Source organism: Mustela nigripes, chromosome 4, assembly GCF_022355385.1.
Source record: "Mustela nigripes isolate SB6536 chromosome 4, MUSNIG.SB6536, whole genome shotgun sequence".
Classification (NCBI taxonomy): Eukaryota; Metazoa; Chordata; class Mammalia; order Carnivora; family Mustelidae; genus Mustela; species Mustela nigripes.
The window spans coordinates 161,573,591-161,599,102 of NC_081560.1; the positions used below are offsets into that span (position 1 = coordinate 161,573,591).

The following is a 25,512-nucleotide window of genomic DNA, read 5'->3' on the forward strand; positions in this document are numbered from 1 at the left end:
GAGCAGGCTTGCACTTCGGCCAACTCTCCCGTACTTACCTCCCAAACTCTCTGCTGCCCCACTGAACTCTCAAACCTTCGCTTGAGCTTCTCAGATAACAAAAATAATCATAACATCATTACCTAGTTTTATCACGAAGCATTTCCACACACCAGCCCAGGGCCAAGCATGCCACCAGGCCCTCTACATGCACTGGCTCCCTGAATCCTCGCCACCAACCTACAACACAGTCATCCTCCCCTTTTAAGATGGGGAAACTGAGTCTCACAGCAGATGGAGAGATAGCACCTGGGGCTTGCCACCAGTCATGCAGAAGCCAGCGATAAGCCCAGGGCACGTGCTACTGGAGACACAAGCCCCACCCAGAAGAAGCCTCCCCAGCACAGTGCAGGGCTCTGCCCTAGGAGACCACGGTACACACGTGGCTTCTGTCTTCCCTGACCCTTCCCCAGGACCACCACCCAGTCATGATTTGGCTTTTTAGGCTTTCCAAACAGGCTTCCAGGCAATCCATCTGGGGTGCTCTGGGAAGTCCCAAGCCTGACCACCCAGCTCCATTGAATGTGGCCTCCAGTTTCGGGGGCCAAGTTGGGAAAAGGCAAGGGCCTTCCAGGCCTCTGCAGCAGGCAGCGGGCTATGGCAGTGGACCAACTGGCCAGGGGGCAAGAGAGGGACCCCCAAAACTGATGAACAGCAGACCATCCTGGGCTGGGGGAGCAAATGGAAGCCAGGGGTCCTTCCCCAAGGCCTTTCCTGGCCATACCACCATCCTCAGGCCTCTCCCATCTCTGCACCCTGTGCCCACAAGCCTAGAATACAAGTGCTTGAGACAGAAGGGAAAAGCAGTGTCCCCCCCCCAACACTATATACTCTCTTACCACACTCTCCTGGATACTTTAGCCTAAAAGACTTTTTTAATTTAAAAAAAAAAAAAAATCCAACTGAAAGTCAAAGTCCTTGAGTGAAAGAAAAGACAATTAATAGTGGCCAAGGCTGGGTCCCTCTGAGGCTGAATTCTACAAAGAGAGGAAGCTTCCAGGCCTCCTCCACCACACCCCTAACCCTCACTCTGTGTTTTAATTGTTCCACTGCAGTGAATTATTCAGCAACCCTTCCTCAGCCCAGCCCACCAGCCCCACAGCCCCTCTGGCTCAGCCAATTTCCTCAACAGCCCTGGGGCCACACAGCTTCTTCCCAGAAGTCCCCACAGCACACCAATTCCTTCCCACTTGGGGGGATAGGCCCAAGCCCAGAGTCATGGGATAGAGGATCATAAAGTTGCCGGGCCTCCCAGGCTGCCATAGAAACTGCCCATGAGACAAAAGGCGAATGCACAGCTGCAGTCTCTCCAAATATCACGGCCTCAGAGGCTGCTGTTCTGGGCCCCAGGACAGCACAACGTCCACATCGATGAGAGAGAGGTTTGCTACGGTGATTCTGAGTCTGCCTGAGCTCTCCCTAAGGCCTCTTTTCGGGGTGTTCTTTTCTTCCTCAAATGGCTCTTTCGAGGCCTGCCTGCTGCAAAGGCAGCCTCCCCCGGCTTTCTCCATTCTTTCCCCACCCAAGAAGTTCTGCCCACAGCAAAGACCAGGTCTCCGCTGACTCCCCCACAATAACTCACCCGTGGATTCCATCCCTGAAGTCCCCAAAGGGAAAATCCAGTGAGAAAAGACTGCCTGATTCTTCCCAACCTTCCCAGCCTCAAGCTCCATCACATCGGACTGGGCCCGGCCCACTGCGGCCCCGGCCAGCTGGCCCATTCACCCATCAGACAGGCTCAGGCACACCTGCCGGCCTTTCGCTCATGTATTCCCTCTGTTTGGGCTGTCTGCCCTCTCCGCTTAGCACACTCCTACCAACCACTGTTGGGTCCCCAACTGTGCTAAAAAATGACCCATCCTCTGAGAAGCACCTTTCCCCCAAGAAAAGTGCTTCCCACCCCAATGCTCCCCACCACAGCCCCATCACATTGCCAGCCTTGCCCTCTCCCAAAAGCTTGCAGTTAGGTGTCCCCTGTCTGGGCCTCTCAACTGTACATCCCTTGAGGGCAGGGACTTGCTCACTCCCTGCTGGAGCCTCAGCACTGAGGGCAGCTCCCAGCTCTGTAAATGTTTGCTGAATTAAATAATGAATTAAATGGGATCTTCTCCTGATCCTAGTATAATGCTGCCTCTCACTCAGTAAGCATCATCATGAACTAGGCACTTTTCACACATTATCTTTGGTCCTCACAAGTACCAGAGACTTTAGTATCAGCACCCCCATTTTCTGCATGGAAAGCAACTAAGGCTCAGAGAAGTTAAGTAACTTGCCCAAGGTCACACAGCAACCTAGGCAGCTGGACCTCTTTCTTTTGCACCAGGAAATTTAACTTCCATTCCACTCTGATTGCAAGAGAGCTCATGAGTTCCTGAACATCAAAATAGACACTGTCCTCAGAATTAAAGATGGAGAGAAAGAGCAAGGCATGAGATGACTTCAAGATTCAGATCCAAAAGCAAAGGCAAGGGGCTGCTGTGTCTCAGACATAGGCTGCTACCAGGGTAACAACTGCAGGAGAAACACCCTGTGGGCAAAGGAACAGAGAATAGATCCAGAGTGAACAGGTATAGAAAATGACCCTGCAGCCTCAGGGGTCCTCTGGGCGGATTTCAGACCCTCAGTCCCTCTCTACAGCCACACAGCATAATGCACAGGAAATGTGACTTGGTCCACCCTCTCTCCACACCAGCATCTCTCCCCAGCCCCACAACACACAGTGTACTCACACACACACACACACACACACACACACACACGTTCCCATCTAGATTGCATCTAGATTGCAAATTCTCTGAAACCTCCACGGGAATTTTTCAGACTCAGCCAAGAAGAGTCTGGGGCAAATGTGTGCTCACTAATTGCTGACCTTGGTACAGAGTTTGATCCAAGAGACAGCTCTCCCCAGGGTCAAATTTCTGCCTCTGGCCAGCTGGAAGCCATGAAAATGTGCTCAAGTTATCGAAATCTGTATGCCTTTCCTGAGAGCCACTGCAGTCGCCCAGGAGTGTGGGAAGGAGCATGCAGGTTTCAAAGGAGCCGGCAGCCTTCTCCGAAGTCCAGTTCAAAAATCTCCTGAGGCAGTCAGCACAAAGGCCCAGCATGTGACCAAAAATCACATACAGGGACTCGCACAACCTCCCATTACTGAGGTGACACCACAGATACTAGGAATTCACACAGATGTACATTCTGCAGGAGAATCTAGGAAGGCAAATTATATTGGTCCATAAACACACACACACACACACACACACACACGGTAAACACACACACACACACACACACACACACACCCTACAAAGCTCGGAGGGTCTGGAAAGAGCCGAGTTTCCTCCAGAATTTAGAAGTGGGAGAGAATAAGAGAAGAAAAATTATTTTTTAATGACTTTTCATGGTCAGTGTCTCCACTCCAGGCTCCTGACCGCTCGGCATGATCCTGGGGCTCCCAGGCAGGATCACATCCACCCCTTCCTGGTGTCCATGTAACATACCCCAGGCCCCGAACCCAAATCCCTCAGGTCCCATTGTCTGCCTGGGTTGGGGACGGCTGGATGTGAGTTGGGGGACCAATGCCTGACACCTGCAAGAGAAGAATTCTTAAGGCTCTGGGGCAAACAATGGGGAGGAAGGGGAAGACTGGAAACTTCAACTCCATTCCATCTGGCTGCCCATCACCTGCCTGCTGGCCCTCAGAGTCCAGTCCACAAGCGCTGCTCAGAACACTGCCCAAGATCATGCCCCCGAAAGGAGATGTGGTGCCTGGCAGTGTGAGGAGTTTCCCCACCCTGGGTGCCAGGAAGGCTTTCTGGCACCAATACACAGCACCCTGGAGGAATAAAGTGCTGGCGCAGTGGGAACGACCTGTCAGGGCTGAGTGCAGGGTGCAGGTGTGAGGCTAGGAGCTGACAGCCCCACCAGGGCCCTCTGAATCTCAGCAGAGGGAAACAGTGATGCTGCAGGCTCCTGGCTCCGGAAGGCCCCTGGCAGGCACTGACCCCTCTATTGGCTGCAGAGCCCGGGGCCCCAACGGTCCTGCCCCCACCCCAGCCCCGAACTGCGTCTGGGTAGGAGGGCAACCTCGGGGGCTCCTTGCGCACTGGGGACGGGGCCATACTCACAGGCGCTCGGTGTTCCGCGGGATGTTCTTTGGGATGGCCTGCAGCCCCGTGCCGTGGCAGTCCACCGTGGTGCCGGTGCAGGTGCAGAGGGCGGGGCACGCGGTGGCACCCAGGCGCCACGCGGCTGCCCACAGCAGCAGCCAGAGCTCGGGCCGGACGAGCCCCGCCGAGGGCCCCCTCCGGGGCGTCAGCGCCATGGTGCCCTCACCGCGTCCCTCTCGTGTGCCAGACGGCGGCAGCCGCTTACCATCCCCGTCCGGGGCGGCCTCCAGGTGCAGTCCCGGGGCAGCGCCGCCGAGCAGGCTCGTGCGCGGCGCCCTTACGGGCCGGGAGGCACCTCGCTCCTCCAAGCGACGGCGCTTGTGTGCGAACCGAGGGAGGGCGCCTTGGGCGGAGGGCGCTGGGCTCCTCTCCGGTTTCTCGCTGGCTGCGTCTCCCTCACTCCCTCCCTCCAGCTCCCAACTGACTGCTGCGAGGAGGAAAATGGGCAGGCCCCGCGCGCGCACGCACCCCGCGCACACACACACACACACACACGCACAATCACACACTCACACCCCCACGCTCGCTCCCACCCGGCAGTCATCCATCAATCGAAAAGCACACATCCAGAGCCAGACTCCTCCCCGCCCTTCCCCAGCATCCCCCTCCCCCGCCTCCCGACGACCCCTCGGCGGCTGCAGCGAGTCGCGTACAGTTTCAAAGGTGGAACCTTCGAGGCGCCAGGCGCGGGCAGGGGACTGCGCGGGGGATGGGAGGATGGCCACGGCCCGACCTGCCCAGTCTTGGCCCTGGCCGGTTGCAAACACACACACACACACACACACACACACCACGAGTATGTGCACACTGAGACTCCCGTACTCAGAACGCCGGCCCAGGCAGTTGGGCCAGAGTGGGGAGGGAGATCTTATTTGGCCACCTGGACCCCTTCCCTGGGGCCAAAGACCTGCTTTCCCCCCCCCCCCCCCCCCCCCCCCCCCCCCGACGGCAGAAACTTTTCCCCCGGCCCACCAGACTTGCTTTGTCAATACTTGGTGAAAACAAGCCCCCTGCCCCAGGACTCCAAGCCGCCTGCTTTACTGAGCCTGGGACCTGGAAGACAGAGCTTGGGAGTGGGGAGGGAGGAGTGTATAAAAGCCCTAAATCGAGTACAGTCTTCTCCCCTCTGCCACCAAGATGGCAACAACCCCACTTGTCAGAGAAGACTGAAGCTAGCTGTACCGAGAAGAAAATGACCCTGATTTGGACATTTGCCCCGTGGAGAGATGTCATTTCTGCCATTCGGCTATACTGGCTTCCCAGGTCAGGGTTAGGGGGTTGGCAGAGTAGCAGTGGGGGATGGAAATCCAGCAAATACCTTCTTCCACTCGCACCAGCATTCTCCCATTTCTGCAGGTGCAAAGGAATATTCATTCCTGCCATCAAAAGACAGCAGAGACAGCTGGAAAAGGGCACAGTGGCCTGCTTGGGAGAGTAGCTCCACGAACCACCACTGTCAGACCCCAAGATTTTACCCTCCTTCCGGCAGGGACTCTTCTTACTCTAAGGAAGATGTAGACATAGAAGTGGGCGTGGGTGTAAACAGGAAATCCAGATCGGGAGAGAACCACCCTCAAGCCCAGAAGAGATGAAGGACCTCCCCAAAATCAAGAACAGCAATGGCTGGCCTGGGCTCTGTCGGACCCAGACGTCCTCTGTCCATCCGTCCCCTGATTCTGGGCCGCCTACAGGCTGGCAAGAAGAAACACTTGAGCAGCTCAATAAGCATCTTCCTTCCGAGGAGTTGGCTACCTGGGTTTCCGCGTGGGAGAAACCAGGAAGAATGGTAGCTGGTCCAAGAGATGCCAGGAGAAGGCACAGCATGGATACCGCTTGTCACAGGGGTGGTGGACACGCTCCACAGGATTAAAACCTTATCCACCAGGTCTCCAAGAGTTGGGGGTTTTCTTTGTTTTTCTTTTCCATCTTGATGGAAATCTTACAGTTTTTTATCTCTACGGTCATAGCGCAGAGAGAACTGTGGCCAGCATCTCACAACTAATGTGGCTGGTCTTATGGGCTTTTGACAGTTCTTTTTTATTTAAAGTTTTTACACACTTCTGGCATGACCTCCATCCAAGGCCATGGGTTCTTCAGCATCAATTCAAAGACAACTGAGGAGGAAGGGGCTTTCTCACGGGTCCCCAGGGGGTGTGATCTTAGAGAAACTTTCCACAAATGAAGCCAGAGCTCCTCACTCCTCTCCCTCACAAATTTCCACTGCTTCTCCGCAGGATGCTCAGCCCCCCTCTCCTCACGGGCCCTCCCCAGCTGCCTCAGGCAGCGTTAAATCCTCATTCCTCAGAGCCTGCTGCTTTGTTTATCCCCTCTTAGCTGGAGCTGTTTACACATGTGGCTCCTTCCCTGACACTCCTCCGGGGGCAGAACCCGCCCCTTCCCCCAGAGCTTACTCTTTTCCTCACTTTGGAGATTAACCAACCCAGCACCTGGCACTTAGTAGGCGCTCAGATTATTGAAGCTGTCCGGTTTCCAACCTTTGGCTCCAGCGGTGTCTCTCCAGCCCCGTAACCTCAGAGAGCTCTTCAGAAGCCAGGACCCATGTGGAGAAGAGAGAGAGTGTTGATTAACTGGGCCACATGCCCTGGGGGCTGCAGAGTAGTCCGGTGAAGCAGCGGAAGGAGGGGTGGGGTGGGCAGGGGGGCGGCAAGATCACCCCTGCCTGTGTCTCCCAAGAGTCAGCCAGTGCCCGAGAAGCTTCCAGACTAGACTGGACAGTGAAGCCCAAATGGTCACCACCTGGCAAAGTCTGCTCTTTCCTATAAAGGGGAGGGAAGGAAGGAGGGCTCCCTCAGATCCAGGACAAAGACTCCCTACGCCAGCCTAGTCATGAGAGGCCCTGCCCCAGCAGCCAGGCAGCTCCCCAGCTTGGCTCCTAGCCCCAGTTCCTCCACCCCAGAACCTGGCTGGATCCCCAATTTGGGAGGCAGCTAGCCATGAATGAACGCAGCTCATTAGCGTTCCTAGCACATTTACTCGGAAACTACCGCCTGGCCAGCAGCTCACCCTCCACCCCCCACACCGCTTTGCCGTTCAGTTTCCTCTCCCAGGCCCCTCCCTCTGTTGGATCTCCCTACCCCCTCCCTACAGCAGGGCCACCTGCTCCTTCAGCACGGGTGGGGAAGAGGTAGCCCTGTCACATTGCTTCTGCCAAAGCCCACTGGCCACCATCAGGGCAACCCCTGGGCGGAGGGGGGAGCGGGGGAGGGCAACTTGGGACTGGGTCTCCCCACCCTGGTGGCATGAATCTTCTCCAGTGCCCTCAGGCACGGATGCTCAGTTTTGAGGGCCACCACCTCCTGCCTGTGACTTGGGGAGATTTGGGGGAGTGCCTTGTTCCAGCTTTCTGCACAGGGCCCTGTCCTCTGCCTCCAATAGCCCTTCTGAGACACCAAGAAGCAGAGAGGCTGGGTGAGACTGCAGAGCCCAGTGTCTTGGATCTCTGGGCTGCAAAATGCAAGAATGAGACAAAATGCCTGCTGAGCATTGATTAAACACCATTTATTAAGTATCCATGTATTATGTGCCCAGAACCGGGACTGGGCGATTCAACAGGGCGTAAGAGCTGCCCGGGCCTGCACTGGGCTCACAGTCCAGTGGGGAACAGAAAGAGGAAAGCCCACTCTGCATGGTTAGTTTGGTAACAGGGAGTGTGGAATTGCAGGGAAGGCCCAGAGTGCGGGGCTCAGGGATGCGCCCGAAGGGTCCCTGGAAGAGGAATCACTTGAGCTGAATCTTAAAGGATAAATAGGCATTGACTGGGCAAGAAAATAGCAAGAAATGTTTTCCTGGGCAGAGAGAAGTACAGAGGTAAGGCACACAAATGATAGCGGTGTTCCTCAGTGGCTGAGCTAGGGCAAGTTCAGCAAGGCTAGAACATGGCAGGGGTTCATGTAGGCAGAGGTCAGAGAGGTGTGGGGAAGGAGAGGAGGAGCACATTCCAGATGCCCTGGTGCAGCCATTCTGGCTTTACCGGGTTTGCAGAATTACTCTGGGTGCCAGCAGAAGCCCATATACGCATGCGCCTGCAATGCACTATCTCGGGACCCAGTGGCTGTGGTTGCTCCCATGGAAGGGCCTGGGATGATGGCAGGGAGACAGTTTCAGCATATGCTTCTACTGCTAGGATTTTTTAACCTATATAGTATGACTTAACCTCTCCATCACCACCAATGCATTTTTTTTTTTAAATCACCAATACATTTTTAAATCCCCTTGGATGCTTATTATAAATGCCAGTTCTCAGGACCTTCTTAATCAGAATCTTCACTATTAGCACAGAGGGGGCTGAGGCAGTATGATTCTGATGCAAGATGCCCCAGAGACCATGGTCTGGAATCAAGGCCTGGTGTGCTGGATTAATGAGTTTGAACTCAGACCTGAAAACTCTGGGAGCCACTCAAGGAAGGGGCCCAGCAAGGACAAAGGGTCTGAGGCCTGTCTGCCTCCCTCCTCTTCATTTTCCACATGTTCTTAGCAAGGATGAGACATCAAAGAAAAAGATAGCCACAAGGGACTGGAGGGGAGGGAACAGAGCCATGTGACACTGGTACATCGCGGAGACAGTTTCAGCATATGCTTCTACTGCTAGGATTTTTTAACCTATATAGTATGACTTAACCTCTCCATCACCACCAATGCATTTTTTTTTTTAAATCACCAATACATTTTTAAATCCCCTTGGATGCTTATTATAAATGCCAGTTCTCAGGACCTTCTTAATCAGAAGATTAAGATGTCAGCGCTGCAAGAGGATAAAGAAATGATCAAATCCGGGGCGCCTGGGTGGCTCAGTGGGTTAAAGCCTCTGCCTTCGGTTCAGGTCATGATCCCAGGGTCCTGGGATCGTTGGGCTCTCTGCTCAGCGGGGAACCTGCTTCCTCCTCTCTCTCTGCCTGCCTCTCTGCCTACTTGTGATCTCTGTCAAATAGATAAATAAAATCTAAAAAGAAAAAAAAGAAAAAGAAAAGAAATGATCAAATCCAAACACCACCATACAGCTGGCAGCCCAGAGAAGTGAAACTAGCAACCTAACCTCACATGGCAAAGGCAGAGGTGAGCCATGAATGAGACTGGATCTTGCTCTGCTGGGCCATGCATCTGGGGAGAACCCAGCATTCAATCCAACCTGGGCACTCCTCCTGACCCTGCAACTCCCACAGGAACTGAAAAGCCAGGGGTCTCTGGGAAGTAGTGCGAGCGGTGCTCAGGATATTTTACCTTTAATCCCTGAACGCCTCAGCTTTGAAGGAGGCTGGCTGGATTGCTTGAGGCTTTCAATGAAAAAGCCTAAAGCAGAAAGAAACTATTACTAGACTTAAGATCAGTGGCTTTTACAGAGGCTACCATATGCATGCAGGACAAATCTGACAGATAAGAAGCAAGAGAGAAGCAAAGAGGGGAGAGAAGAAAACAGGAGAGAAAATGAAGGAAGAAAGCAGTGGGGAGAGTCTGCAGGCAGCAGTTTGCTCATTCATTTATCAGACATAGATTGCATGCCAACTAGGAGCCAGGCATTGGAATATAAGAGATTTTTTGCTTGGGATTCATTGGGCTTCTTGTATCTTGCTCATGGCTTTCATCAAATGTGATATTTCAATCATTATTTCTTCAAAAGTTTTTTACATCTCCTTCTCCCTCACCTCCGGGCACCCCACTTACGCATATATTAGGCCACTTGAAGTTCTCCCAAAGCTTACTGATGCTCTGTTCATTGTTTTAGTCTTCTCTGTGTGTTTCATCTTGATGAGTTTCTACTGCTGTGTTTTCATGTTCATTATCTTTTCTTCTGCAGTGACTCATCTGTGGGTAAGCCCATCCAGCGTAGTTCTATCTCAGATATTGTAGCTTTCATCTTCAGAAGATCTATTTAGGTGTTTCTTTCTCTTCCATGTATCTTCTTAATGTGTTTATGTTTCCTCTGCCTTCTCATGCACAGGGAATATAGTTGTAATAACTACGTCTATGAAAGCTAATAACAGCATCATTTCTGGGGGTGCCTGGGTGGCTCAGTGGGTTAAAGGCTCTGCCTTTGGCTCGGGTCGTGATCCCAGGGTCCTGGGATCGAGCCCCACATTGGGGTCTCTGCTCAGTGGGGAGCCTGCTTCCTCCTCTCTCTGACTGCCTCTCTGCCTACTTGTAATCTCTGTCTGTCAAATAAATAAATAAAATCTTAAAAAAAATCATTTCTGGGTCAGTTTTGATTGTTTGCTTTTTTTTCTTCATTTTGGGTCATATTTTCTTACTACTCTGTATCCTGGTAATTGCAGATTGGATGCCAGACTTTGTGGATTTTACCTTATTGGGTGCTGGATATCCTTGTATTTTTAAAAAATAATCTTGTGCCTTGGTCTAGAACAAAGTCAAGTTATTGGGAACAACTTGATCTTTTCAAGGCTTATTTTTATACTTTCTTAAGCAAGACCAGTGGAGCCTTTAGTCTAGAGCTGATTTTCCCACTACTGAGGAGATACCCTTCTGAATATTCTACCCAAGGCCCTGTGAATTCAGAGGCTTTCTCCTCTAGCTGGTGGGAACATCAAATCTGTGGGAGCGCCAAGGATTGTTTCTGCCTACTCCATTTGGGTGGAACTTTCCCCATCTTCAGGTGGCTTACAGTATTCCCTGATTGGTGCTCAGCTGAAGACTAGGGGTGGGATGGATCACAGGAAGGAACCATCTGCAGATCCCCGGCTGCTCTCTCCGCAGCAATTTCCTCTCCCACCTCCCTGAGAACTCTAGCCACCCCGACCCTCCCAAACTCAGCTTCAACTCTTCCACTCAGCTTTGTGCTGTGCTACACTTGGGCACCCCTCTTGCCCTGTGTCCTGGCAACTCTAACCTATATGCCAGGTCAAATATAATGTTCACCATACTTGTTTTCCCTCTCGAAGGAATCACCATCCCACATTACCAGTTATTCAACGTCAGAAAACAGTTGTTTCATTTGTTTGTTTGTTTGTTTTAGTTGTTTAAGATAGAAGGGTAATTTGGCCCATTACTCCATCCTGCACAGAAGCAGAAGTTTGTAAGAGATTTTTAGCAACACTTTGTACCCTTTAAATATTCCTAGCATGCAAGGGAGCTACAGCCAAGCAGTCACTTGACTCCGACAAGTACCATGAAACTGGCCAGAGAGGAAGGGGACTCAGCCACACGGGGCTTCTCTCAGTTCATAAAGCACCTCACACTCCTTGCATAGCACAGTGCCCATGACAGCATGTTCTTTCTGCCGTTCTCGACCTGGCTTAGTCCTTTTCACCCTAAGCAGCACCTCCTCTGGGAAGACTCCTCTGACCCTGGGTTGAGTCCACCTTCTCCCCTGTCATGCAGTCTCCTGGCTCCCTGTGACCCCTTCAGAGCACTGATACTATTGCTTGTAATGACTTTGTTTATACAAGATCTCTCCTCCCTCTGAGGTGGGAGCCCCACAAGGGCAGATTCTCATTGATCTTGTTCCCTGATGCCAGGTTTAGGGACTGGGATGCAGAAAATGCTGAAAAAATATTTTTTACGGAAGCATAAGGAAGGGCTCATTCAGGGGAGGTGTATCTTGAGAATAAAGGTGCAAAAAAGGCAGGTCTCCTGTCAAAATCAGGGCAATGAAGAGTCACATTTGTCTTGAAAAATAATTCCCCAGGGAGCAGTGAGTTAGGGTGTTGGGGAGAGACCCGGATGCTGAGGGACCCAGAGGCCAGGCTGAGACCCTTGTATGTTATTCTGGAGGCCTTAACGAGCCAGTGGATGGATGGGAAGAGTCAGCACAGAGCACAGATTGGGTTCCCTAGGAAGAGCCTCTGGGATGAAGAAGAGCTTACAGAGCATTTATTAGGGAATGCTCTCAGGATCAAGGTTGTGGGAGGAAGGGAAAGGGCAAGATTGCACAGAGGTGATGCTGACCTACAATGCCGGTTCAATGGCAGACTTGATAAGCTCTACAGAAAGTTCTGAAGAAAGGCTCCTTTGCAGCCGTCCCAAGTTGTGGCAAGAGTGCTGGACCTTTATCCCGTGGCATTGACTAGTCACTGGACCAAGGCTGCTCCTGAAAGGAGATGTAGCCTTGTATGAGGCGGTTTTTCAGCTAAGGGCAAACACCAGAGAGGACTGACAGCTGAGAACCATCCTCAGGCAGCTCTTCCTGCAGCTGGGGGAGAAGTCCTTCATTCCTGAATGTAGATCGGGGAACAGGGTAGGAGAAAGCCCAGAGGCAAAAATAGGTACGGGGGCCTTTGGCATGACTGGGAGTAGCTTTCCAGGATGGAGATGAGACTGGAGTGGTGGTCAAAGAGGGACAGATCTTAAAGCGCTGAGTAGATCTGTTGAGGTGTTGGGTCAAATCCCAAGAGGAATAGGAAGCCATCTGGGGGGTTTAAGCTGAGGAGTAAGCTATGATCCATTTCTCTGCTCTACTTCTCCTCTGACTCAGCCCCTCTGCCTCCTTGGCATGTAAGAAAGGAACAGCCCTGCTTCAAAGCCCATCCTGTACCCATAACCATCCATGAAGAGGAGGAGGTATTCTCTATTCTCTCCAAAACTCAAGAAGATGGCAGACACTGTCACCAGGGAGCTCATTAATCCTCCCAAGTTTCAGGGCCATCATTTGTTAACAGCTAACCTAAAACTTCCATCGTGCCTGTACATTCTAAGAGTTTATACTATTCCAAGAGTTGTACATCTTAAATCATTTAGTCTTCCCAAACAAACTTATGAGGCAGGGACTATTTTTACAAACCAGAAGCTAGAAGCACAGAGAGGTTTAGTAACTTGCCCAAGGTCACACAGTATTTAAGTGGCAGGGGCAGGATGTAAAATGGGGTAAGTTCTACCTTCTGGAGAGGAAGTGGAATTGAATGAAAGGTACATATGAAAGTGCCTTGTGTGGTGTGCAGACCCATGGTAAGTGTGTTCATTTTTTTCAGAAAACCAAAACTGGTAATAATGACAGCTTAGAGAAAAAGTCCATCTAGAGGAAGTTCTTTCTGATAAACATTGTATGGTTAATTTTAGAGGATTCCCTCCTCTCCTTTTTCCTCAGCTGCTGCAAATGATTGCCCTCTGAGTCTGCTTGGCAACATAACCCACACAAAGACCCGATATCCTCAGATGTGGCCGTCCTTCTCAAACTGGCAAAGTCCCAAGTATATAACCTGGGGCTCGATCCCAGGTTATAGCCTAAGAACACCAAATGAATTAAATGTAAATCTAATTTTTTTGCATATGACATAAACTTTTTTAAAATTGTAGTTGACATATTATTTTAGTTTCAGATATATAACAGTGATTTGACAATTATATGCATTACAAAATGCTCACCATAATTAAGTACAGTTGCCCATCACCATACAAAGTCATGACAATATTATTGACTTTATTCCCTATATTGTACTTCTCATCTTCGTAATTTATTTTATAACTAGAAGTTTGTCCCTCTGAATTCCCTTCATCAATTTCACCTATTACCCTCTGAAAATCACCAGTTTGTTCTCTATGTTTATGTTTTTCTTTTTGCTTGTTCATTTGTTTTGTTTTTTTTAGATTCCAATATAAGTAAAATCTTACGGTATTTTTCTTTCATCTAGCGTGAATGTTGCCATCAATGGCAAGATTTTATTCATTTTTATGGCTGAATAATATTTGATTCCATATATGTATGGAATGTATGTATGTATACACACATATGTATGTGTGTATGTATGTATGTGTGTGTGTGTGTGTGTGTGTAGCATCTTTATTCATCTACTGATGGACACTTGGATTGTTTCCATCCCTTGTAATATATTGTAATAATTGCATTGTAAATAATTGTAATTTAATTGTATTGTAAATAATTGCTGCAATAAACATAGGGGTAAATATATCTTTTTGAATTAGGGTTTTTTGTTTTGTTTTATTTTCTTTGGTAAATATCCAGAAGTGGAATTACTGAATGGTGTGGTATTTCTATTTTTAATTTTTTGAGGAAACTCTATACTATTTTTCATAGTAACTGGGCCAGTTTACATTCCCACCAACAGTGCATTTGGGTTCTTTTTTCTTCATATCCTTACCAACACTCGTTCTTTTCTTTCTGGTACTAGGCATTCTGACTGGTGTGAGGTGATACCTCACTGTAGTTTTGATTTGCCTTTTCCTGATGATTAGTGATACTGAGTATGCTTTCATGTATGTATGTCTTCTTCAGAAAAATGTCTATTGATCCCCTGTCCATTTTTATTTTTTGTAAAGATTTTATTTATTTGACAGAGAGAGATCACAAGTAGGCAGAGAGACAGGCAGAGAGAGAGGGGGAAGCAGGCTCCCTGCTGAGCAGAGAGCCAGATGCGGGGCTCAATCCCAGGACCTTGAGATCATGACCTGAGCTGAAGGCAAAGACTTAAGCCACTGAGCCACCCAGGTGCCCCTCTCTATCCATTTTTAAATCAGATTGTTTGTTCTTTTGGTGTTGAGTTGTAGGATTTCTTTATATTTTTTTGGATAGCAATCCCTTATCAGATATATCATTTGCAAATATCTTCTCCCAACCAGTAGGTTACCTTATTTTTTGTTTATATTTTCCTGTTATGCAAAAAGCTTTTTAGTTTGATATAAGCCCAACTATTTATTTTTGCTTTTATTTCCCTTGTCTGGGGGAGACAGATCCAGAAAGGTATTGCTGAGTCTGATATCTAAGTTTATTGCCTATGTTTTCTCTAGTTTTATGGTTTCAGGTCTCACACACAGGCCTGTAATCCATTTTTAATTTTTATTTATTTATTTGAGAGAGAGAGAGAGAGAGTGGAGAGGGGCAAAAGAATCCTAACCAGGCTCCATGCCCAGTGAGGAGCCTGATGTAGGGCTCTACCTCACCACCCTGAGATCATGACCTAAGCCAAAGTCAAGAGTTGGTCACTTAACCAACTAAGCCAACCAGGAACCCCCACTTTGAGTTTATTTTTGCATACAGTGTAAGAAACTGATCCAGTTTCATCCTTTCACATGTAGCTGTCTAGTTTTTCCAGAACCATTTGTTGAAGAGACTCTTTCCCATTGCGTACTCTTGCATCCTGTGTCACAGAATAATTGGTCATATAAATGTAGCTTTATTTCTGGGCTCCCTATTCTATGTGTCTATTTTTACACTAGTACCCACTGTTTTGATTACTATAGCTTTGTAGTAGATCTTAAAATCTGGGATTGTGATACCTCCAGCTTTGTTCTTTCTGAAGATTGGTTTGGATATTCAGAGAGGTTTTTTCCATACCAATTTTAGGATTATTTGTTCTAATTCTGTGAAAAACACTGACATTTTTTAAAGAGATTGCATTGAATCCATAGATTGCTTTGGATTGTATGGACATTTTAATAATATTTCTTCCAATCCATGAGCATGGTATATCTTTCCATTTATTTGCATCATCTTCAATTTTTTTCATTAACTTCTTATAGTTTTCAGAGTACAGATTTTTTACCCCCATGGTTAAATTTATTAAGTACTTTATTCTTTTTGATGTAATTGTAAATGAGACTTTTTCTGAATTTTTCTTTTTGCTAGTTCATTGTTAGAACTAGAAGAAATAGTGCATAGAGGAAATGCACAGATTTCTATATATTCATCTTGTACCCACAAATTTACTGAATTCATTTATTATTCCTAATAGTTTTTTGGTGGAGTCCTTATGGTTTTTTATAAAGTATCATGTCATCTGCAAATAGTGAGAGTTTTACTTCTTCCTTAGCAATTTGGATGCCTTTTATTTCTCCTTCTTGTTTAATTGCTCTGACCAGAACTTCCAGTACTATGTTGAGTAATCATAAATCTAATTAAAAAAAAAAAACTTTCCAAACATTAATGTTATTGGGATAGCCTCTTCTTTTATACTTTTATATTTTCCATATTTTCTACAATAAAAAGGCTGTAACAAAAAATATTATTTTAGAAATAAAGATATAATCACTAAATCTATAATTACTGCCTAAATAAAATTGCCACTAAACTTAATATTCCAAATTTATTTTATAAGCAAACTAAATACTGAATAAATACATTTTACACTCCTGCATTGAAGAGCTGTTATAAATCTGTAAAGGATGCTTTAAAAATAAGTGATGTCTTCTATGAAATATCTAGAATAGGCAAACTCAGACAGAGAATAGATTAGAAGTCAGCAGGGGTGGGAGGGAAGGAGGAATGGAGAGTTATTGCTTAATAGGCACAGAGGTTGTTTGTTTGAAAATTGGGTGATGTTGCACAATACTGCAAAAGTAATTGATGCCACTGAATTGTACACTTAAAAATGGTTAAAATGGGGACGCCTGGGTGGCTCAGTTGGTTAAGCAGCTGCCTTCGGCTCAGGTCATGATCCCAGCGTCCTGGGATCAAGTCCCACATCGGGCTCCTTGCTCCGCAGGGAGCCTGCTTCTCCCTCTGACTCTGCCTTCCACTCTGTCTGCCTGTACTCGCTCTGCCTGTACTCGCTCTCTCTCTCTTACAAATAAATAAATAAAATCTTTAAAAAAAAAAAAAAAAAAAAAAATGGTTAAAATGTAGATAGATAGAAAGATAGCACAATAACAAATAACAAGTGATGGGGCCGTTAAGGGAGAAGCTGTGTTATAGAATGTCTGTCCAATCACTGGTCTGTCACCAGCTGCCCAGAATGGACCCAATAAATGAAAACAGCAGTTATCACTAACAATAAGCAACTGCTACCCAGAGGTAAATAAGCTGATCATCCTCACTCACAGACAGGGACAGGGGACAGAACCCAGGCAAGGTGACTCCCGATGTCACACCTTTAACCCATCTCCCTGCACTCCGCAACGGAAAAATGTCTGCTGAAGATTTCATTGGACATGAATCATCTGTAGGTGACCCTGCAAGGGAGGTGTGCTCTTTGCAGACAGAAGTCGGAGGCTCAGAGCCAACTGCTTGCTAGCTTATTTGGCTGGTGGGGTCAGGGTCCTATTCTCAGGCCCAGGCCAATGCCTGCAAAGGCCTGACAACGGTGTAAAATGACTGCAGATTAAAAACAACCCACCCAGTATTTAAATTGAGTTGGGGAGGGATGCCTGGGTGGCTGAGTGCCTTAAACCTCTGCCTTCGGCTCAGGTCATGATCTCAGAGTCCTGGAATCGAGCCCCCCATAGGGCTCTCTGCTCAGTGGGGACTCTGCTTCCTCCTCTCTCTCTCTGCCTGCCTCTCTGCCTATTTGTGATCTCTTTCTGTCAAATAAATAAAAATAAAAATTTTAAATTGAGTTGGGGAATGGGGCGGGGCTGGAGCTGGAGGAGGCTTGGAGGGTTTCCAGGCAGGGCAGAAGGAATTTTTTAAATCAACTGTTAGGTTGTCTGGGGCTCTGCCAAACCAGGTTGGATCCTTGCAGTGTCTCTCGTCATCAATGAGTGTTCACCAACTGGCCCTGGGTGGCCAGGGCAGCGTCCCAGGAGCCAGCGTCCTGAGCAGGTTCGCAGACACTCGCTCCTGCAAGCTCTGTCTGTCAGGGCACGGATGGGGTGCTGCTGCGCGTTCCCCGGAGAGAGGGAGGCAGGTCAGGGTGGCAACATGAGGACGTGGGAGGGCGGGGTGAGGCCATCTGGACCTGCCCCCTGGGGTGGGCAGTGTCTGCTAATGGGGGGGCTCCCAACACAAGGAAAACACGTACTTTTCTCGGATCAATCAGGACAGCACCCCTGGACAAATGGTGATGGGCTCTGCGCAGAGGCCCTCTGGGTGGTTTCAGGCACCATCTGTGAGGAGCTGAGGGCAGGGAACCCTCAAGGAAGCACCGAGCTGGTTCAGCTCTGTGACCAGTCCTGACTCCAGCCACCACATCTTCAGTTTCCCTCTGTGAAGACAGATGCATAGCACCTCAGCATAGCATAGCCCAGTGCTTCTCCAGAGATAAACACTGCAATCCTCCGGCTTCAGGACCATTTTACAGATAAGGAAATAGAGCTCCTACAGGAGAAATAACTAAACCAGGGTCACAGAGCTTATTGGCTATCTATCAGCTTGTGCACTGTTCATGTGTGCTGTCTAGCACCTTGCCCAGTACCTGGGACCTAGCAGATTCTCAGTAATGATTGTGAAACCAAAATTAACCTGAATGGGAACTGAAAACACAGGTCCTCAATCCTTGAGGAAAGACAAAATTTAGAAATCCAGTGATAATGACAGTTCAGAGACAAAGCAGCTAGTGGCTGGATAAATGGGCCCAACCAGGGACCCTGGACTGCTGCCCAGACATCTCCACTCTATTCTGCTGTGAAAATTAGTTATTTACCCTTCTCCAGCGGCCTACTCCAGGGGCTTAGGGTGAGGAAATCACCTGAGGGCTTTGCCTTAAAAACTTCGAGCGGGGAGGAACCTTCCACAGCCTCCAGTTACAGTTCTGTATAATGTTTTCTTAAATGATTTTCACTAAGTTCGTTCAATAAATATTTATTGTGCATCCACCATGAACAAGCCTCTGTGTTACTGAAACAAGAAGTGTGATCTTTGTTAAAATTAGACAGAAGTTTGTAAGTCGATTTTCTCCAGCCAACGGTATTTAGTGAGCAAACGTAATCAACATTCAATATAAATGGTATACACAGCAGCTCATCGTTCCAAAAACAAAGCGTTAAAGTTAAAAAGAGGTCGTTTTTTTAGAGAAACTACTGCTTTCTGGATGCAAAGAAAATCATAATTTCCAGGCATAGAGAACTGATCAGTGGACCCGGGAAGTATCCCAAGGCTTTTTCAAGCAGATATGGGCAAGACCTACTCTAGGACAACAACTCAAGAGAGCTAAAGATTTGACATCTGGCAAAGCAAAACTAGACAAAGCCCCTGAAAAGTCAAGGAAGAATTAGAGGTAATTCCAGATTTATGCAAGCCTGCAGAAAACCAAAGTTTAATCATGTGATTGAAAGTATGAAATATTATGGGGCGCCTGGGTGGCTCAGTGGGTTAAGCCGCTGCCTTCGGCTCAGGTCATGATCTCCGGGTCCTGGGATGGAGTCCCGCATCAGGCTCTCTGCTCAGCAGGGAGTCTGCTTCCTCCTCTCTCTCTCTGCCTGCCTCTCTGCCTACTTGTGATCTCTCTCTGTCAAATAAATAAATAAAATCTTTAAAAAAAAAAAAGAAAGTATGAAATATTATAAAAATATTAAAATAGTGAAAGTTTAGAAAAGGAGCTGCCTGGTTGTATAAGTGTTTGCTTTTAAGTCTTGTGCGAAATTGATGTCCAATCTCAGAGTCAGAGTTCAACAGTTCCACGTGGACTGAGAGCCCAGCACCACATCTGATGTGCACAGAGGCTGGGTTCACATTTGATGCAGTTCAGTGCTTTGTGAGTAGAAATCCAGCTAAAAATTCACCCACCTATGAACCAGCTAGTTCTCTTCTAGGTAGAATTATAGATATAGATATATCTACAGATAGAGATATCAATAGAGGTAAATTAATGTCTTAGCTTCTGGCTGCTATGATAAAATATCACAGACTGGGTAGAGTGGGTGGCTTGAACCACAGACATTTATTTTTCATCATTTTGGAGGCTGCAAAGTCCAAGACCAAGGTGCCTGCATGCTCAGGTCCCTTTTCCTGGCTAGCAGACAGCTGCCATCTTGCTCTATCCTCACATAGCAAGAGAGGAAGGTCTGGAGCTTCTTCCTCTTCTTGTAGAGACACTAATCCCATCAGGGGCTCTCTGTCCAGTCTTCATCTTAACCTAATAGCCTCCCAAAGGCTCCACCTCCTTATACCATCGCATCAGGGGTTGAGGCTTCAATACAGGAATTTGGGGGAATAGAAACACTCAGTCCAGAACAATACCCAAAAGAAACAAGGGGGTTGGTCAACCAAAAGGCACATAGAAGAATAGTTGCAGCCGCCTCATTCATAACAGCCCAGACTTGGAAAAGATTCCAGTGCTCATCATCAATGGGGAAATGGATAAACTGTGGTGTGTCCATACCGTGGAATAATGAGTAAGAACATTAATAAATCACACAGGCATTATGCTGAAAGAAAGTTTGACACTAGAAGACTGTTTAATTTTTTTGTTTGTTTGTTTAATTCAGTTTATAAGAAGTAAAACACAAGCAAAAGTAATCTATGGTGATAGAGGTCAAAATCATGGTTGCTTCTGAGGGAGGAGTGGCAAATTCTTCCAGGCTACTGGAAATACTCTGTTTTGATCTAGATGTAATAACATGTGCGCGTGTAAAAGACACCAAGTGGTGCACTTAAATTTAATGTACTTTATGGAGGTTATGCCCCAAGAAAAAAGGAAAAGGATGTTTCTATCAGGGATGACAAGTACATGGTTGGCGGGCTGCCCTTATCCCCTCCCTGGGGATACTGATTAACCACCGAACTCCTTCTTCTCGCTGAGCTCAGTTCAGAACCGTTCTCAGTCCCGCACTCTGGCCAGATCGTGCTGACTCAGAAACTACTACCTTCTCCTGGTGTGCACACACGGGCTCCTTAATTAAGATAGGCCATCCTCTTTGATTCGTTTGGCCATGCTTTGGAGAAGCCTGGCTTCTACTCACTGACTTGTGGCAACCACTCCCTTCCAGGTGCAGTTCCCAGGAAGAAATGGCTTCGGAACAGCAGGCTGGGAAGCTGGAGAATGAGAGCGGGAGGGACCACAGCTATCCCAGGCCGAGGTGATGACTCAAAGCTACAGGTTAACACCGGCACCTGGCAAAGGCTACAGTCCGACGGGGGCCGGCATTCTACTATGTAGAACAAACTGGCTTTTCTCTAGTAGCAGAGAACAGAGAGGGACAAGATGGAAGAAAAGGCTGGACTGCGGGAAATGACAGCCTCGTGATTTGTGCTAAGTCTTCTAGCAGCTGGAAATATAGCCTCCCTGTCAGATCTTATCAGGGATGCTAACTTCCTGTGGTTTCACGCCTCACGGTTCCCCAAATCCCCTCCATCCTCCATCAAACAACCACGTGATCTGGACAGAGTGGGAATCTCCACCCCATTTTAAGTAAGAAAACTGAGGCTCAGAAGCAAAGATGTATGACCCACAAATACCCTCTTAGGCAAGTAAAGGATTCAGGATTCATACACAGGTCTGTCTTCCCCCAAAGCCCATGCTCCTTCTTTGTCTTCTCTTTTTTTATTTTTACATCAAAGTGGTACATGCGCCAAAATGGCCAAGTCATCCTGTAAGATTGGTTTTGAAAATGGCAGGTGTCCCCACCCCCTACCACCACCACCACCATTTCCCCTCCTGAGAGCTACCAAATTCACCTCTTACGACTGGTCTTCTTGGAACTTATCTCCACAATCTAAGAAAACAAATCGACACCAAGCTAAGCCACTTGTAACATCTCAGCATCCTGAGAACACAAAGAAGATCCCACAAGCTTCCAGAAATAGTAAAAACAACATCCCCTACAAAGAGCTAGGGATGAGAATGGTCTCAGATCTCTCGACAGCAACAACACTAGAGCACAGAAGGCAAATTGTGAAGGAAAAGGATTCCCAACTTAGAATTCTATACACAGCCAAACTATCCATCAAATGTGAAGGTAAAATAATGACATTTTCACATATTAAATGTCTGAAAATATTGACTTCTCGTGTACCTTTTTCTCAAGAATCTCTGAGGATGACGAACCAATTACAGTGGATCCACAGTTGTGTTGCTATTATCCCTCTTTTCTCTGTCTTGCACCTTCAAAATATCCTTTTTCTGTCAATTTAGTAGAATTTTAAGAGGGTGAAAATGGACATATTCAATCAATTTTCATTACCCATCATCTCTCTCATTCTTTGTTTTTAAAGCAGTGGACCCTTTCTTCAAACAAACCCTCATCCAAAAGACAAATATCTAAAACACACCAAACCAATATCACATTGGTTGCAGTATTGTTTCTCTCCAATGGTTAACTGTTAAGAAAGTTGCTGCAGCTAATTAATGAAAAAGGAATGAGCAAATTAGAACAACAGTATTTTGTGCCCACAAATTAATTAATGTACCCAAGTATTGAATATCAGCTGCTGTTAGCATCCCCCCTTATATGCACACACATAAAATGACAGCACAACATTGTGAGCACCTTTTTTTTTTTAAAGATTTTATTTATTTATTTATCAAAGAGAGAGAGTGAGCACAGGCAGGCAGAGTGACAGGTAGAGGCAGAGGGAGAAGCAGGCTCCCTGCAGAGCAAAGAGCCCGATGTGGGACTCAATCCCAGGATGCTTAACCAACTGAGCCACCCAGGCATCCCTGTGAGCACCTTTTGATGGAAGAACACGCCACCTATAGTGGCCAAAAAATCACAACCTGAATTGATCAGGCCTCTGTATCCCACTACCCACTGATTGGAAATACAGATGCTGAACTTCATGCATCACCAGTATGCAGTCAGCAAAATCCAGACTGGGGAAGGCCAACTGGTCCAATGCCCTGGGATCGTCACCATATAATTAAAAGAGGGGGGTAAGGGATGATGGGAGAATCTTTGGGTTAAAAGAGACTTTGAAGACATATCAAATAAAAAAGTAGCTAAGTATACACCCGTGTTCACAGCAGCCTCATTCACAATGGCCAAGCGGTAGGAGCTACTCAAGTATCCTTCACACAGATGAACGGATAAACAAAATGCGGTCTATAAACAAACGGATAAACAAAAAACGGCCTATGATGCAGCCTTAAAAAGGAAGGAAATCCTGTCATGTCACATGCAGCAATGTGGATGAACCCTGAGGACAGTAATGCCGAGTGAAAAAAGCCAGTCACAAAAAGACAAACACTGTGTGATTCCACTTATGTGAGGTAATCAAATTCATAGTAGAATGTAGAATGGAGGTTCTCGGTGGGGAGGGGAAGGAAGAGGGGATAGAGAGTTGTTCAACGGGTGCAGAGTTTTAGTTCGGCGAGATGCAGTTCCGGAGAGGGACGGTGGTGATGATCGCACAACGTGAACGTTCCGCGGTGCTGCACGCTTGCACGCTTGAAATGGTTAAGATGGTGAATTTTAGGCTGTGTGTTTTTTACTACAATTTTTACTACTAATTTGCAAAAGCAGGTAAAACTAAATGGTAGAGTTTAAGAAGGTGCTCTTGGGCGATGAAGTTATAGAGAAATGCAAGGCAATGATCAGCATAAAAGTTGGGATGGGGAGCCACTTTCTGGGGACAGGAAAGATGTGCCTTCAGGACAGAGCACAGAGAGGTTGCCGTGGGCCCACTTCTTGATCTAGGTGCTGATTTACCAGAATGGTCACCTTATACAAATTCACTCTGCCTCTGTCTTCTGTGGTTTTCTCTATCTGTTTCAAGTATAATTTAAAAGTAAAGGGGGTTAAAAAAAAAAAAAAAAAAACACCACGAAGAAAGAAACCTGCTACAATCCTGTCAACCAACACCAGTAAGACAACCACTTAAGCTGAATTAACAGAGGAGGATTTGGGAGTGAGGCCGCCTGAAGCCAGGCCTACCAGCTCTTCCTCAGCTCCCCCTTGCTGAACATCTGTGACAGCCCCGTGTGTTCCCTGTCCCGTCCCTGTATCTGAGTCCCTGGTCCTGCGCACCACCTGCTTCTGCCCCTGGGGACTTGCTCACAGAGCTTAAACAGCTGAGCTCTGCCAGGGGTCACAGGGAAAGGACTCAGCACCACGACAACCAGGGTCTTCCCCAGAGGAGCGCAAAGTTTTAAGACTCGTACACCTCTGTTGTCAGCTGTCAAATTCCATTTTCTGGTTCCCAAATTCTCTAACGTGAATTCCAGTAACATCTTTGTGCCACCATAATGTGCCGTCACAGGGTCAGGATTGGAACAGCTTCCTGTCAGCCTGTGGTGAGGAGCAACCCAACACGGGGTCCCTGAAGCTCAGGCAAATGGTATGGTGGGGCAGCGGGTAATGCAGGGTCCAGATCTGGGCTCTGCCACCTGACCTCACACAACAGGCTACGTAGGATCTCTGGGCCTCTGTTTCCCCATAGATGAAGTGGGTGGTTACAACAGTGTTTATTCTCTGGGGTTGGTACAGGGCCTCGATACGCTGAAATATGTCAAGTCTTTAAAAAAGAGAGCCTGGTTCTGGGTAAGTGCTCAGTGCCTGTCCTTACTTCACTTAAGGACCAAGCCTCAAGCTCACAAGGGCCAGGGACAAAAAACTGGCAAGAGTGGGATCTACCCATCTACAGAACTTCCCCGTGTCCTGGGGATGGGAGGGCTGGAGAAGTCTAGCTGCTTCCAGACCTATTCATCCAGCTGGCTGACGCATAGCTCAAACTCAACAGGACTGAAAGCCCAGTGCATGAGCTCCCCCTGCTCCTCTCCTCTAGCCTGACCCTCTTCCAGTGTTTTCCATCTCTCTGAATAGCAGCCGTATCTATCCAATTCGATGAGCCAGAAACCTGAGGGGCGCCCCATACTCTTTCCTCTTTCTCACCTCACTGCTGACCTGTCTCCAGGACCTTACCTTCTGAGCACATAACAAAGTCTTTCTCCTGTCTCCCTCTCCCTGCCATCTCCCCCGGGGGCTCATGCCGCTCACCTTGTCACTCCTATGGCCACCATTTAAATTCTCCCCTTTGGTTGTTTGACTAGGATCTGCTTCCCCCACTAGACTAGCAGTTCCAGAAGGACAGGCACCATGCTGGTGTTACTGACCTTTGAGTACTCACCAGATTTCAGCACATGCTGGGACATCGCAGGTGCTCGGTGAAGATACATGGAATGAGCTAAATACTGGAGTAAAAAAGGAGCAGGTTTCCCCCATTCACATGCTGTGGCCCAAGGGAGCCTGCTATCTCTGCAGCCCTTAGGGCCTTCCCTGGAGGAGCCACCTTCACCTGCTCCCTCCTGTCCACCCGCCTGGCCTGCCCCTCGGAGCCTCCAGACCAGAGTGGGTGGACCTAGATTGTTTCCTTGAACTGAGGCAGCTGTGGAAGCCTGGCCCCTCTAGCCCTACTGCAGGCCCCACCCCCATCCGTGGCAGACCAATGAGTTCGGGTACCTCCCCAAAGGCAGGAGGAAAGACACGGAGCCACAGTCATCTGAGGAACCTTGCTCCATGGCAGAACCTCATGGAGCTGCTCTGCTCCTGCTCTGCTCTGACAGCTGGAACAGCCGGCTCACAGAGTCACTTGCTCAGTGAGTCCTTACTGAGCACCTACTATGGCCGGGCGCTGTGGATGACAGTTGGGGCGTCTCAGTGGACAAACACAGCAGACGCAGCCAACGGCCATTCTCCTCTTCCTCCTCACTAACAAAACCAACGGTGTTCAGTCCCCTGCCCCAGATCCCTAGGGTGGGGTTACTCTATTCCTCTTGTAGATGCTGGTGTAACAAAGGGC

General features: G+C 48.0%; 1 protein-coding gene across 1 annotated transcript in view; it reads right to left on the reverse strand.

The window, feature by feature from the left end:
* The window catches only part of SLIT1 (slit guidance ligand 1), a 164,365-nt gene extending 159,906 nt beyond the window's left edge, over positions 1-4,459 (reverse strand). The window contains exon 1 of the mRNA XM_059398257.1: positions 4,161-4,459. Within this exon, the coding sequence (XP_059254240.1) occupies positions 4,161-4,357 (197 nt within the window). The 5' untranslated portion in view covers positions 4,358-4,459. The remainder of the gene's footprint in view (positions 1-4,160) is intronic.
* Positions 4,460-25,512: the final 21,053 nt, after the last annotated feature.